This window comes from Tubulanus polymorphus, chromosome 3, assembly GCF_964204645.1.
Source record: "Tubulanus polymorphus chromosome 3, tnTubPoly1.2, whole genome shotgun sequence".
In the NCBI taxonomy this organism is placed as follows: Eukaryota; Metazoa; Nemertea; class Palaeonemertea; order Tubulaniformes; family Tubulanidae; genus Tubulanus; species Tubulanus polymorphus.
In genome coordinates, this window is record NC_134027.1 from 5828933 (window position 1) to 5843389 (window position 14457).

At 38.6% G+C, this 14457-nt stretch overlaps 1 protein-coding gene across 1 annotated transcript; it reads right to left on the bottom strand.

Annotated features, from left to right (window-relative positions):
* Positions 1–12397: 12397 nt before the first annotated feature.
* Positions 12398–14026, bottom strand: LOC141901241 (uncharacterized). Its single transcript, XM_074788351.1, has one exon. The coding sequence runs from the start codon at positions 14024–14026 to the stop codon at positions 12398–12400; it is 1629 nt and encodes a 542-aa protein (XP_074644452.1).
* Positions 14027–14457: the final 431 nt, after the last annotated feature.

Genomic DNA, 14457 nt, shown 5'->3' on the forward strand with positions numbered 1-14457 from the left:
GATACTAAAACCAGAAGCATAAATTTACAAAATGTAACTACTTTGGTCAGTTGGAAACAGCAGCTGAAAATGTACATAGTCAGATATTAACAGTCAAGGTATTTGAATATGATAATATTTTCAATTATTCGAATGGGATATTTACATTTTGGATGGGCTATAAATTACGAGTATCTAAACAGCTAGGACGGAACTGATCGCGAGAGTGTGTCCTGCGGGTTGTTCGGACTTTTATTAGACCACCACACTTCAGCTACTTCCTGTTTGCCGGGCAATAAACTTATTCATCACAACATTCATTTTACGACCGGTATTAATATGTATATAAGTCAATTTAGTACTAAACCTTTAAAGACCGATATCATCTGTGGATACAAATTCCACGTGTTTCGGATGGTAGTTAGATATCTAAAATAACTTTTAGTTAGTTTCATCAAATTATGAAGATAATTATCTTTTCCTCTATGTAAATTATCGATTCTAATTTAAGTATATGTTCTCTATACTTATTGAATAGCTGTAAACAGTGCCTTTCATATATTCAGATTTTATTGCAGTCAGAAATCATTTTCTTTCATGCATAGAATTCTATCTAAAATGACATACAACTGGGGCTTGATTGTTCGCAGCGTGCGTCTGAAATTTGATGACTGTTGTAAATTAAAGAGTAGCCGAAGGGTGGCCGAAAAAGTCGGAACTTGTGTCGGAACTGGAAATCTACCGGCCAAATGCTGGGTTCGCTGTAATGGCTGCTATATTAATTAATCTTTGGAAGTTTTAATGAACACCATAAAACAATGTTAAAGCCATTAACGTCCAGGTCGAATAGGCACAATGGCAAGGCAGAACGTTAAATTCTGTTGCAATCGATGATGGATAATGTCATGATTAATAAACTTCCTGGGCACGGAAGAGCCTCCGAGCTGGCAGTCGTGTTTCGCCTTGCTGGCACGCAGTCGGCTCCGTACGTCGAGTCGTGCCCGCGCATAATACACCTTACGGTTAACAATCAAACCGTGGGAAGTTCAAAATGAACCGTGTAGACAATAAAACTTCCAAACATGCGGCCGTCAGACAATAGACGGAAAAAATAAACACGAATTAACACGGAATTTCATCTTGACAGCAGCGCGAAATCCATTTCAGACGTCACACACCGTATTTTTCACTTTTCGTTTTATCCGAAAAGTATTTTCCTTCGGATATTCTGTCGGATATTTTGACACATTTTCTCGCCACTTGATGTATTTATGTACATGTATATATGCGTACTTTAACGAAAGTTGATCCAGCGTCACACCTCGGGTCGCAAAGATCTCGATCGTTGTTTTCTTGCGGCATATGACACCGGTTTAGATGAGATAACCCAGACGTGAAATATCGTCCATCGCTTGATGGAGATAACCGACATTTCTCACATCCGGGTTATCTACGGTCAGAGAACGCGCGTCATGCTGGGAAATTCGGTCAAGAAAAGGTATATATGGAAGTGCCTCCAATGTTTTTCGACATATTTGCAAAACACACGATTCACACTGACGGAAAAACGTCATATTCTCCTGACTACTAATATGTATTCACCTGATGTTGAGATGACTGCTCGTAGCTTATTCCGACAAGTTTTGACAAATTCCGTTAAAAATGAGAACTTTCTTAGTTAATTCATCTAAACCAGAATCAGATCTGGACGGAAATCGTATTCAAAAAATGTTGCTTTTTGTTAATCCCATTAATCCCAGAATGAAATATATATCCATTTTCAGTTGCCCTACCGAAACGTAGTCACATAGAATGATGACCAAGACCGTCTCGGACGGCGAACTGGAATATTCTAGTAAGTCTAATCTAACTACCCACGGTTAAATAGCTCAGTGCCTGAGATAATAACTATATGCCTATTACTGAAGTCGGTGGTTATTATTTGAGAAAACTGCCATCGTCATCTTGACAAAACGACTTTAAATTATGATGTTTACAGTCATAATACTTATCTAGCCGGAGTGCCTTATTTCTGCACGAATGTCGAATTGCGTTTCTAGTAGTCTTAGTAAGCAAAATTAACACACACGCGCGTCAATACATTAACTTTCTATTACGGTCTTTATAAGACACCGTGGCTAAACAAAAATTCAGATTTGAATAATATTTTGGTTGACACCGTGAAAGTTGTGATTCACAACATGAACGACGTCGGCGTGCTAGACACGGCCATTATAACAGTATAAATTAAGTGAAATCGACAATGTCAATCAAACTGTCGAGATGTCGTATAGCGGTGGAAGAGTATTGATACCGATTCGATTCAGCTCACTGAGAATCAGCCGTTCTCTTTAAATATTCATTACGTGCCATATTTGAATATCGCGCACATCATGCGCCGAACCGATTTTGAGATATACTCGCGTCTATGATTTACTTCGGCCTTTCAATTTTATCCGGTTCTGAAAAAAGGCCTTTTTAAAAATGTCCCGAAGAACAATTCTTTTATGGTCGTAAATAGTGGAATCGTCGACTGCCTTAAGCGTTGTTATTATAGCTCAATAGACTGCGCATAAGGTTCGTCATCACGAAACGGGAAACCATTTTAAAAGATAATGCAATTAAAATTTTGCCGGGTAAAAATGTCCCGAAGCTGAGTTTTTTTTTCGCGCGTGACAAGGATTTTTTGCAGACATAGGTTTCTGCACAATACATAAATTCAAATATTGATATTTACCAGAAAACATTAAATGTGCCTTGAATATTCTCCTAATGAAATATCACCAAAAAACTTCAAAAGAGGAAATATTCAAAAATATTCCTTAAGTGAAAATCGAAACGTAAAATGATTAAAAAAAGAAAACAGGATTTTTGAACGTTCAAAATGTTTCTGTTGAATGTCATAGCCTAATGTTGCATAAACAATCGACTGTTAATATGAATTCTATTAGTTTTGCTTTGTTCAGAAAAATATGTTTGTTTGCTGGTTCTTATTGTTCCCTTGTCAGTTATGGATGACGTTTTCTCGAAGCGAACATGGCGCGATCGTCATCGCTTTCAATCAGCACAACCACCGAAACGATAATCAAATCTAAATTGCTCGGGAAACTGGTCTGACAAGAAGAGACGGATTGTACACGGTCCGTACTTTGGTCTCCAAATTGAGCCTAATTGCGGCCATGACAGCCGGCGCACGCAAACGCCTTCCTGTGTCTATTGTCCGGCTTATGGAGCGTTACAGTCCGTCGGCTGAATGAAATTCCTGTAAATTCTGAAATCAGAAACCGAGGATTGAAAACCGCGATTGAATTCGGCGACGTAACATGCAGTACGGCAGCGGTAGTGAATTGCTGCAAGAATCAATTAAAAGCCTCCGAAACATCGTAAAAATTCGATTTAGCGCGTCGGTTAATACAAGGCTATGCGATTCAGTTTCAATGTGTTTATTCACGATGATTGTGCGTAACCGGAATTTTATTTTTCAAATATTCGTCTAATCTATAAACCAACATGCACAATACGCCATATTCGTCATTCATTCGGTGCGCGCCATCATCCCGGCCCGTGTTTTTGTGTCCACGTATAAAAGCGTCCAGATTTTTAATTTCACAAATATGGATGTCGTCCAATTTACAATCGCTATCGTGTTGTTTAAAATTTAATGGAATTCGTGCTGTTAGCCATCGTCGCCTCTTTATGCGCCGTTTCCTCTATTGGAATGGTACATTGTCAAAGATGAAAGATCCGTTAAGTACGAGTCGATTTTTGTGCATTCGCTCTTCACACGCTTTCAACATAAACGGAAGAAGTTCTGAATTTTTACGCCCTTTATATTGAAAAATCCGAATCAATCATCTTTTTACTTATGACACGGTCATTGTTTCCGATAGTTGATTAAATTATTCTTTTGGATTTCTACTCACGAAAACATCGATTTATATTTTAACGATTACGTATTTTCAGCAGGTAAAAGTACCAAATGAATCGGCCTAATCAAGACTTGATAGCAGATGAATAGATATCCTAGATTATGTATGCCAATTATCAAGGTTGCATTATACATTCGCGCTCGTCTCTCTATAAGTAATTCTTGCTTTTTTCATCGAAAGAAAATTAGCAACATTTTCCATGATTAACATTTGACTTTTCCCCGGAGGACGTGGGTTTTGTTACAAGATGAAGTGCTCGGGAAAACACGTTCAAATAACACCACAGTGGAAGTGAATCCAACTTCGAAAAAAATTCTTAAGCGCTGCTAAAACTATTTTTGCCGGTTTCTACAGCGAAAAATTTCGCATAGCTGCACACAGTGACTCTGCGAATGTCGGTCAATGCGCAACTTCCTGGCCACGGTACGGTTCGGAATTCGGTCCACGTCCAATGAAAACACGACCGACCTGCCGAACGTTGGACTAAAATAACATCAGATAGGAAACCAAACGCGAAAAACGTTATGTTACCAGTTCAGAGTATTATATTTCAAAAAATGTTCTACAGATTTTGGCAGAAGCGTCGCCCCATTATGAAGAAGAAGACTCGGCAAAAAACCACAATCTCAAAATCATGTTTTTTGCTATGGAAGTAGCGAAAGAAAGATATCTAACGCTTAATTTTCAAGCCAATTTCACCATTAAAAAGGATGCGAAACCAGGCTAGCATTTCATTGAATTCGATTCATCTGATTGATATAGCAACTAAAAAAGTAAAGTATATCTCCTGAAAAAGGCAAAAACATGAGATTTTCACGACGGAGATGTTCTGGTTTTTTTTTTCAATAATCTGCCTTGAATAAATAATTCCGCCTATCCCATCATTTATGAACCCTCCTTCCTTTGGGACCAGCCCTGCGTCAAGTGATGAATCAACCGATTTCTTTAAATTAATCCCAAGCAGTTCGCAATTTATTCTCGGAAACTCGTCAACCGATTTGATGAAACGCAAATCCGAAACTTATCGGACGACAAAACTATAATTTTCTATCTCGCGTTGTAGAACCTAAAAATCAATCTTAGCTTTGTGGAATCGACGACAGGGCTACAGCCCCCGAGTTATGATACGGTAAGAGAAGTAATCCTCGTATTCACACTCGAACTACGAGAAGTAATCCCTACGTTCACAGACAGAGTAAGCCTCGGATTTGCCTTTCTCACTATTATTATCAATATAATAACCCTATATATACCGCCATCTCTGACATAGTCATAGAGAATGTACTTGCCATTCCTCTAATTCCATTTTATTGCAAAAACATGGCTTTTCAACTCCACCTTCGACTTGTTGATGCTGCGCTAATGGATATTGTACATACTATCTCTAACTTCTGAAGTCGGTTATCTATTTTAGCTGAAATCTCATATTTTCAATCATTATCGTTCGTTCATCGTAAATTTTTTACTATTCATTGGCAGTGCGTCATATTTCATTTGAACGTGCTACGTTCAATGCGCGGGAAATTAGGAAAATTTCTCGAAAATTATTCATTTCCAGCGTGTGACAATGTAATTTCCTGCTTGTTTATTTTGATTAGGCGTTCTTCGTCGGTAGCTTTTGTTCGATTAACATCTTTGGCTCTTTGTCTTACGTTAGAGGCCAAAGATATATCATTTTATAGTCTTTCGCCACTGTGGTCCAGTTCTAAGGTTCTATTTCTAGATAATTCCAGTTCGGCTATCTATTTGTACGGATGATTCGTTTCTGTTTGTCTGTTTATATGTGATATAAAATGAAATGGTTCATAACCACACAATATTAGAAAACGGCATGTTGATAATGATATTTTCTTTCAGAGACTTGTTCATTTAAACTGATGCGTCACTATTTTGAGACATAAAGCCTCGTGTGCATGGAATGTGGAAGGTGTGCGAATAATAGCATCATTTGACAACTATACAATCGTACTTGGGATCAATGAAAACCGAATAATAAGAGTGGATTTGCTGAGATTACCAGGTTATTCGAATATGATATATGAATGTTATTATACTTGATTATGATGACCGTGAACGGACGGTGGACTTCCCTCAGAAACGAAAGTATTAGTCGTATCTGATCACACGGAGATTAAGGCAAAGTTCAGATTATATTTTAGCTTTTCGAATATTCGTAGTTTTGTTCTTAGTTTCACTTTATAGTTAGTCCGCGTTATTGTCATTCGATTCTGATGGAATAAGTGCATGAAAATCCTCAGACGAACACGATTTATTGAAGTCATATTCGTGTTTAGGCTTGAAGTTTCAAATGTAAATTGATAAAATGACTGCACGATGTGGGAAGTGTCACCGATACTAATTACTACAAACTCAGAGATCGTTTCATGTTGAGAACGGGTGCGTTCGTGTATTAATTGCAACGCAACATGCGTAACGGACAAATTCATCATTATATAAACATCAGTCAAAAAATTGAAATAAATAAAAAACCAATTATGAATGTCATTAATGCAGGGACAATTACTAAGATTAATATGGCGGAAGTGTAGCATTGCAGCGGAACGTTGGGCAAGCGATATAGAGAATACGGTGACGCTTTTAAAATGCAACTTTGCGTGCTTGTTTGACGATTTTGTCGAGGCCATAAAACATACGGTGATAGAGTCATTAGAGAGAGAGGTAGAACGAGAGGGAGAGAGATTGGGCCGTTAGGCTGGACAGGTTGAGGTGCATTATCGGGTAGAGGAAATGAAGCGAATTCAAGCACCGTGACCGACCATTATGAGCGCAAGCACACAAATTAAATCAGTTTGCATGTGACAAGTTGACTGTTGACTTATCATAACTCCATCGAACGATAAACCAAATTAATCAGCTGCTGGTCGTTCTTTGATGGGATCACGATTTGAATGGCCAAAAAAGCTTCCATAACGAAAATAAGAATATGTTTCAAAACAAGTGGCTTCACGTATATACAAGACACCTTTCGAAGTAAGTTGAAATTTGAATAATGCACAAAACAATAATCCAGTTCTAGTCATTGCACGCAGATTTAAACTCATTTTATGAAGACTTCTTTAGTTTTTAGTTTTTGAACGACATACTGCAGTACTTGGAAATAGGTCACAAGGTTAGGTGTAAGATGCAGTGGTCCCCACGCGCTGGCTCCATCTGTAGATAGATACTCATCCATCTGTAGCCTGAATACAGTTAATAGAATTTTGCGAAGAGAATTCACACTTTTGTGAAGTTAAATCACGGATACTAAAAATATGATCATTTATGTTTATACATCTGCATTTTCATCCTATGGACATGTGTCGAACAGCTTCTATACCCACGGGTTCGAAATTCCTCTGTCTCGTGATTTCTTGAAGAGAGAGGGTCAAAATGTCAACGTCTTATTACCGTGTATTTTCTTGATTCTCTTATAGATCGAATTCTCGATAAGTCATACTCGTTAAATAATCATCCTACAAAGTCTCAGCTCACATGAACAAAGAGAAAATACTCGAAACACTGTGATATCATTGATACAAAATATATTTTTATTTTTCATCATATTGCATTTTTAAATAAAACCGTTACATATTTTACAGCTGGTTACGAGTTGCAATATAGAAGCGAATCCTTTTTTTAACAATCAAATCATCATTGAACCTTTTCCTTTATCGAATATTTACAAAGAATGCTACAAATCAATATTTTGTATCTGAGATAACCATGAAATTACCCTCAGCAAACAACTTGACAGGGATTTTGAAAAAAGCTATTAGATAATAATATTCAAAGGTTTTCACATAAATTATCCGTTTCTCGTAGAGAAGAATGTGAATACTACCCCAGACGTGAATCATTTTTACGCACAATGAAGTAACCATTTTTTCAATCACAAATCGACAAAATAATCGATCAGTGAACGGCAAATATCACTGGTCGAATTTTAATCAGGTTTCTGGATGCAAAAACCGCATCAATTCGAAATACCAAAATCGATGCCAACACAGAACGTAACTGTCGTTACGGGGGCTACATGGAAATCGGCCATGCGCATAACTCGATGGATTACGAATAATCTAGAAGGCATTAGCCCAGAAACAGCCAGTAATATTAGATGATATCATATCTCTCGGAATTGCGCTAACGCATATCTGTACATTAAGAGCACCAGTGTTTCTATATCTTATGGTAATTTGTATTATAATAAGATTTTTAACGATGTGAATATCTGTTCTTTTTCTTACAATATGATCATACCAAAACCCATATATTTACTTTTTCAAATTTTCAATGCAGTATATGAGTAATGACACCAGATCATCAAGAACACTCTGAATATTATTATACGTCTTACTGGTTTAAAGATCACAATGGATGTTATTTTGATACAATATAAAAAAAGTAATTACCATGCAATCAAATAATTAGCATAATGGTATTCGTAATTATCGTGGTTTTTCTATGGTTATTAACTTATTTTCAACAGTATGTACGTCTTGCTTATGGATAAGATCCAATTGAATTAAAACCACGAGTCAGGACGTCTTGATTAAACTGTTTCGTGCACCGAAGAATCCAAGGTTTGAGATAATTCTGTGACCGCCGTTTGTCTGAGGTTGTCAATCTTTCGTCATCGATCTATAATATGTCTGAGTCAAATGTTCCGAAAAATGATGAAAATGATCAAAAACACAAATCTATTGATTCGCAATAGCCCGCAGTCACTAGTCTGAGATGAAATCACTATTAACACCAAAATCGATCTTTCGCAACACAATTACCAGACACAAAATCAAGAAGATCGAATCTTATATAAGCGGCGTAAAAAGATAGCCAGTTCTTTTATCATTCGTTACAAACTAAAATTCTTTTTCAAAAAACAGCTTCCCATCCATTCATCGCAATCATTGAGGTTAATTACCAAACTTCAAATGTCAAGTTCCGGTGACCGGAAATACCCATTGTTTATTCGCGCGAATGGAACGTGTCATTGTAGGTGTGACGTTAAGCGGTAGGTAAACTGTTAAACAATTGATTTGGCTAATTTCTGATGTTTAAACAGGCGGACCGAGCACCTGCCATGCGAGCGTTAGATGGCTGATGCCACCTTTTGGCCGCCATTAAGTAATTACGACATCAATTATCCACTTGTAATATGTTGCGGCAATGAGACTGCAAACATGGGAACAATCACTACTAGAATCCGCGTCTCTCATAGTCAGAGATTAGTGGTCTCGTTAAAAACCGATTGCATACCATCTACAAGAATCAAGATCCTCTCACCATGGACGTATTACTAGAGTTTATACGTCAATGTTCTCATGTAGGCGTACGGTTTTAACAAAACATTTCCCCCCACCCGAGAGTACATGAGAGTCCCACACATTGTGAGAAAATTCGAATAATCTTTCATAACAATATAGAGAAACTATCTAAGAATTGTTTTCGAAGTTTTGCATTCGAGAACGTACGTGATAAGCTCATTTGTAAACTATAATTATTAGAATTGCATGTAATTGGGATCTATTCAAATTGAAAACTTGTTGACTAAGAAAAACGGCGGTGTAAAATGCAGAATGGATCACACGGAGTTCGTTTCAAATTATGAATATGTACCTGGTTGTATGAAAATAAAATAACACGTGCTAAAAACTTGTTCTTTCACATTTGATACGCGATCAGCTGAAATCCGATTTATTGCACTGACTGGCAAATATTTAGAACGAGCTCATTATAAAGTTACGCGAATCATAATCTCACTTCACAAGATACCGAAATGAACTGGATGGAAACCTATATCAAACTCGTACAAAGTGCGACCGGTCGTAACCTCGGGTGCCGGTAGCTTTCTATGACAAGAAGAAGGCACATTTGTGATCAAAGAAAACCCCTTTCAATCGAGAAATAATGCGGATAATTTGCCGAGAAATATCTTATTAATATTACGATTAACGACGAGGCGATATTTGCACATATATAAGCGATCAATGCAAGTGACGATTGTGTTAGCAATAATCGGTGTAAATAGACCGACTCGGGTTGCGGTTTGGCCGGCTGGAAAAGGCCCCCGAAGGCAGAAAGAATGATTGCTCTCGCCGGCTTCACCTGCGTAGAGTGAATCACCTATTAACCGAAGATGAAGACTTCCATCTGTAGCAGCGATACTTCTGCATTGATAGGTTTCAGTCGAATGGTTTCAAGCTGCACCGGCTTTCTTCTATAAGTCTATAGGCATCGATTGCTGAGAGTAAATTGAGCAGAAATTTCGCGCGTTAAAATATAACCAACCGACTGAACACGGTTTCTTGGACTGTAGCAACGAATCGCTCAATTTACTCAATCAAAATATCGAATCAGAACAGTCTTTTCTAATCATCGAGAAAATTTTGGCTTCGATAATAGGATGTTTTCGAAATATTTTCAACCGTTATGCAATACCATTTAGAAATCACGATTGATAGAACACTATATCCGTGTTGACGCGATGTAGAGAGAATCCCAATTGTGGATAATAACAATTATAACGAAAAAGTCCGAAAATGAAACTTCGAGATAGTAGTTTATTTCAACGTTTCGACTATATCCTAATAGTCCATTATTCCTAAAGATGACTATTAGGATATAGTCGAAACGTTGAAATGAACTACTATCTCGAAGTTTCATTTTCGGACTTTTTCGTTATAATTGGGGGATTCTCTCTACACCATTTAGAAATAGTGGAATATTTTTTTAAATTTTTTGACCCCACTTTTTGCCGGTTTTATGTAGTTCCCTTTTACGAAGAAAAAAATAGCTGATATAAATATAACAACGTGTGGTTAATTCGGATAAAATGTCACTCAAGCTCTCAACAGGAAAACAGGAGGCATCTATAGATAGAAATGTATACCATTTTCATGTACTGTTCAATTTAATTAATTTATACAACCACTAGATAAGGAAATAGCAGCCGTGGCGCGTTTCTACCGCAGTGAGAAGGATGCGTCACTTAACCGAATTATTATATCGTGAGACACCCCGGTACGTTCGCGGTTTTCAGCGTGTCGTATTTTAGAAACACCCTTGTTCGACTGCGATAGTTCCTGGAAATGAAGCTTCTACTGAAAATTACTCCCCTGCGAGGTGAACTTCTAGTGAAATCAGGAGCAAAAAATCTGAATTTAGCTGATATTTTAAGTGGCTCATATCGATAACGACACTTTCAATGCTTAAGTATCTACAGTTCAGTTTGAATGATTGAATTGTAACAAAGACAAGCTATGATCGGACACTGCGTGACATTTTCAGGACGTCAGACGTCTATGCTGCAGTACAGTATTTATAGCCACCAAATCTTCAAATCTAATTAGGTGTATATGATACAAAACACAGACCGACGACCTATCCAAATATAAAGCAATAAAACTCAAGACCGATCGCATATCATAGCAATAAATCGCTATAGGATAGATTAATTAACGGTTGTTTGTCTGGCTAAGGGTTAACCTGTCTGAATGAATTGATATTTAGACTGAAAACAATGTACGCGTCACGCCATAATATACTAGATTGGGAACGGTTGTAATATATAATTTTATCGCCTACTAAGCGCCGAATTTACTAGAGATGAATTCAACTCGACGCGTAATTGTTCATATCCCCAATTAGAGTTTAAATACGATCATGGTCACCAATTCATTTATACAAACATAATTTGCGAATTAAAATTTAGATGATGACCGACGGACAGAATTCAGCGTATAGCGGAACTTAGAATAATGAATGAATTTTTTGGTTAAGCACTGGTATATTTTTCTTTGAGTGGTTACGAGACTCTATAATGAAAAGAACAAATTTTCCTACTTTTAAATGTTTTAGCAACACGCGGGCACACATAGGCCACATATAGACCACCAGCTTTGCCTATAGCGCGCTACAGAGGAAAGTACAGACCTGTCAAAACTAGCTGTTAGGTATATAGGATTCCTGGCGTTTGTTTATAGGAAATTCAGTAAATTGGAGCGCGAAAGAGGTTCGATTTCATGTCAGACTAATGATGTTCTGAAGGCAGAAGTTGGCGGAAGGTTGAACGATGACAAATTAGCCGCTGAAATTTACTACGTATTTCTCAACAACCCGAGAATATACCTCATGCACGAAATGTGTACAAAAAACCGACACAACGCTTGAAAAACATTTCACAATTTAAAGTCTACACCTGCAGTTTGATTACGCTAAAACGACAAATTAAAACGCTCTATTTCACCTTACAAGTAGGATAGCGATAAGTTGAATATCTGATAAGATTAACGCGAGTTGTTGATAAGTAAGGCTGATAAGAATCGCGTAGAAATAAATAAGCTCTTCCTTTTTTTAAAGAAAAAATTCTTATAGACGGGAAAATTATAAACAGAACATGCAAATAACTATGCGAATATAATGAAACGAATTTTGAACACATGAATATGCTTTCATTCAAGTAAAAGTAATTTTCGAATGTCCTTGCTCACCTAATATTTACTGCATTCGTACGCATAAGGCGGTGATGGTTTATACGAAGGTCTAAAAGACGCTGCTAGTTGACAACTCGAGGATGAACTTGAGTGCGGTACCTGTCCTGGCTGAGGTATAAGTCTTTGACACTGTTCGTATGAAGGAGTATCAACTCGGTTCGTAGCGGTGAAACCAGGCGAAGAGTCATTAGCGTGCGGGCTCATATCAGCTGATGAAGGGGTCGGTACGTACCAGGACCCAGTCGCTCGTCCGTACTGAGTTGCCGACGGTGACATAGAGCACTGTTGAGAAAGTCCAGTAGAGTGATTGAGCTGACTAACTAGATCATCGTGAACGGGTGCTATCGACATATGCTGACCGGTCATACCGGGCGTACGTTCAGGGAAAACCGTTGACGGATTGTTCTGCATCGGCCCTGTACCGTTACACGGTGAAAACGGCGAAGTATTCGACTGTCCCGAACAGTTGTTGACATTGCGGTAAAAGTCAGACGCCCTCGTATACGACAAGGGCTGCGGAGAGACGAGGGTCGATCGAGAAGCGAGACTCAATGCCCCGGCGGATAGGTCACAGGCGTTCGTCACCGAATTCATCGAGGTCATTATATTTTCGACTGAGAAATTATTGACGGTCGTTTCGACGGTAAGCGGATCCGTGGGTATCGGTAAAATAGTGTGACTACTCGGCGACTGTTGATGATGTAAATGTGGATGTTCACGGTGAAGAAGATGGTGATGATGATGGTGTAGACCATTAACAAGAGGGTGACTTAGACAGTTTTCTGGCGCGGCTAACGGCGGTGACGATTCTAGTGGTTCCAATTTAGTCATAATCGGCGTAGAACTGTTACCATTTTCGGATTTAGAATCTTCCGAGTCTAAATTATGATGGCGGATGTCCGATTTCGGTTTCAAGTCGTCACTTTTACCGGAATCTGACGAACAGTCCTCGGGTTCGTCTTTTATCGTATCATCTGGAGACAGAGGTTTATCGTCTGTACCGGATTTCTGTTCGTGTTTATCTGCCGTCGAACCCTTATCAGCGCGTATCGTGTCCTTCTTTTTGAATCGTCTCCGACGTCGGAGATAGCTTCCATTGTCGAACATGTTATAACTGTCCGGGTCTAGAGTCCAGTAACTGCCTTTGCCTGGTTTTTTGTCGTCGCGCGGAATCTTGACAAAACACTCATTCAATGAGAGATTATGGCGAATAGAATTTTGCCAGCCTTGTTTATTTTCCCTATAGAAAGGGAATCTGTCCATGATAAATTGATATATTCCGTTGAGAGTAACTTTCTTGTCCGGTGACGCTTGAATGGCCATAGCGATCAGAGCTATGTACGAGTAAGGCGGTTTGACCATGTCTTTGACCTGCGAGTGCTGCTGGGCGTAAGGATGATAGTGCGACGTGCGAGCCATCGCTCCATATTGCTCTGGACTGTACATAGGCATCCCTCCGACAGACATCCCTGACATACCCGGATAAGTACTGCGACAGTAACTCGGATCCCACGACAAACTGGGCACCATACCCAAGCCTGTGTGGTTTGATGGCATCATCGAAGACATCGTATGTTGAGGATATCTCGCTTGGAGACCAGCGCTGGGCTGCATCATCATACTCATTCGGAGCTTATATTCATCCAGAATGCCGACTAAATTGTTAATGGTGGTAAACTTTATGTGCGTACGAACTTTTCACTGAGAAGCTTATTTTACATGCTATTGCTTCACCGACGCAGCCACGCCTCGCTCGGAGTGGCGGCCAATCAGGGGATGTCGATCACTCGAACATAAGCACTCGGCACACATGCGCGTGAATAAGCAATTATGACGACCGCCGCTTCATGAAATAGACATTTACTCAATTCAAGTTTTGTGTATATTTATGTTGACAGTTTTAACGAGTTTTTAACAAGCCGACAATTATGTTACATAGCATCGAAGATCGTTCGATAGTTTTTCTTGATAAAAATGTTTTCGAGATAAACAGGTGCGATTTATAATCGGGGCATCTCTCTCTCTCAACGAGTTGATATTCTACGCCTTCAAGACCA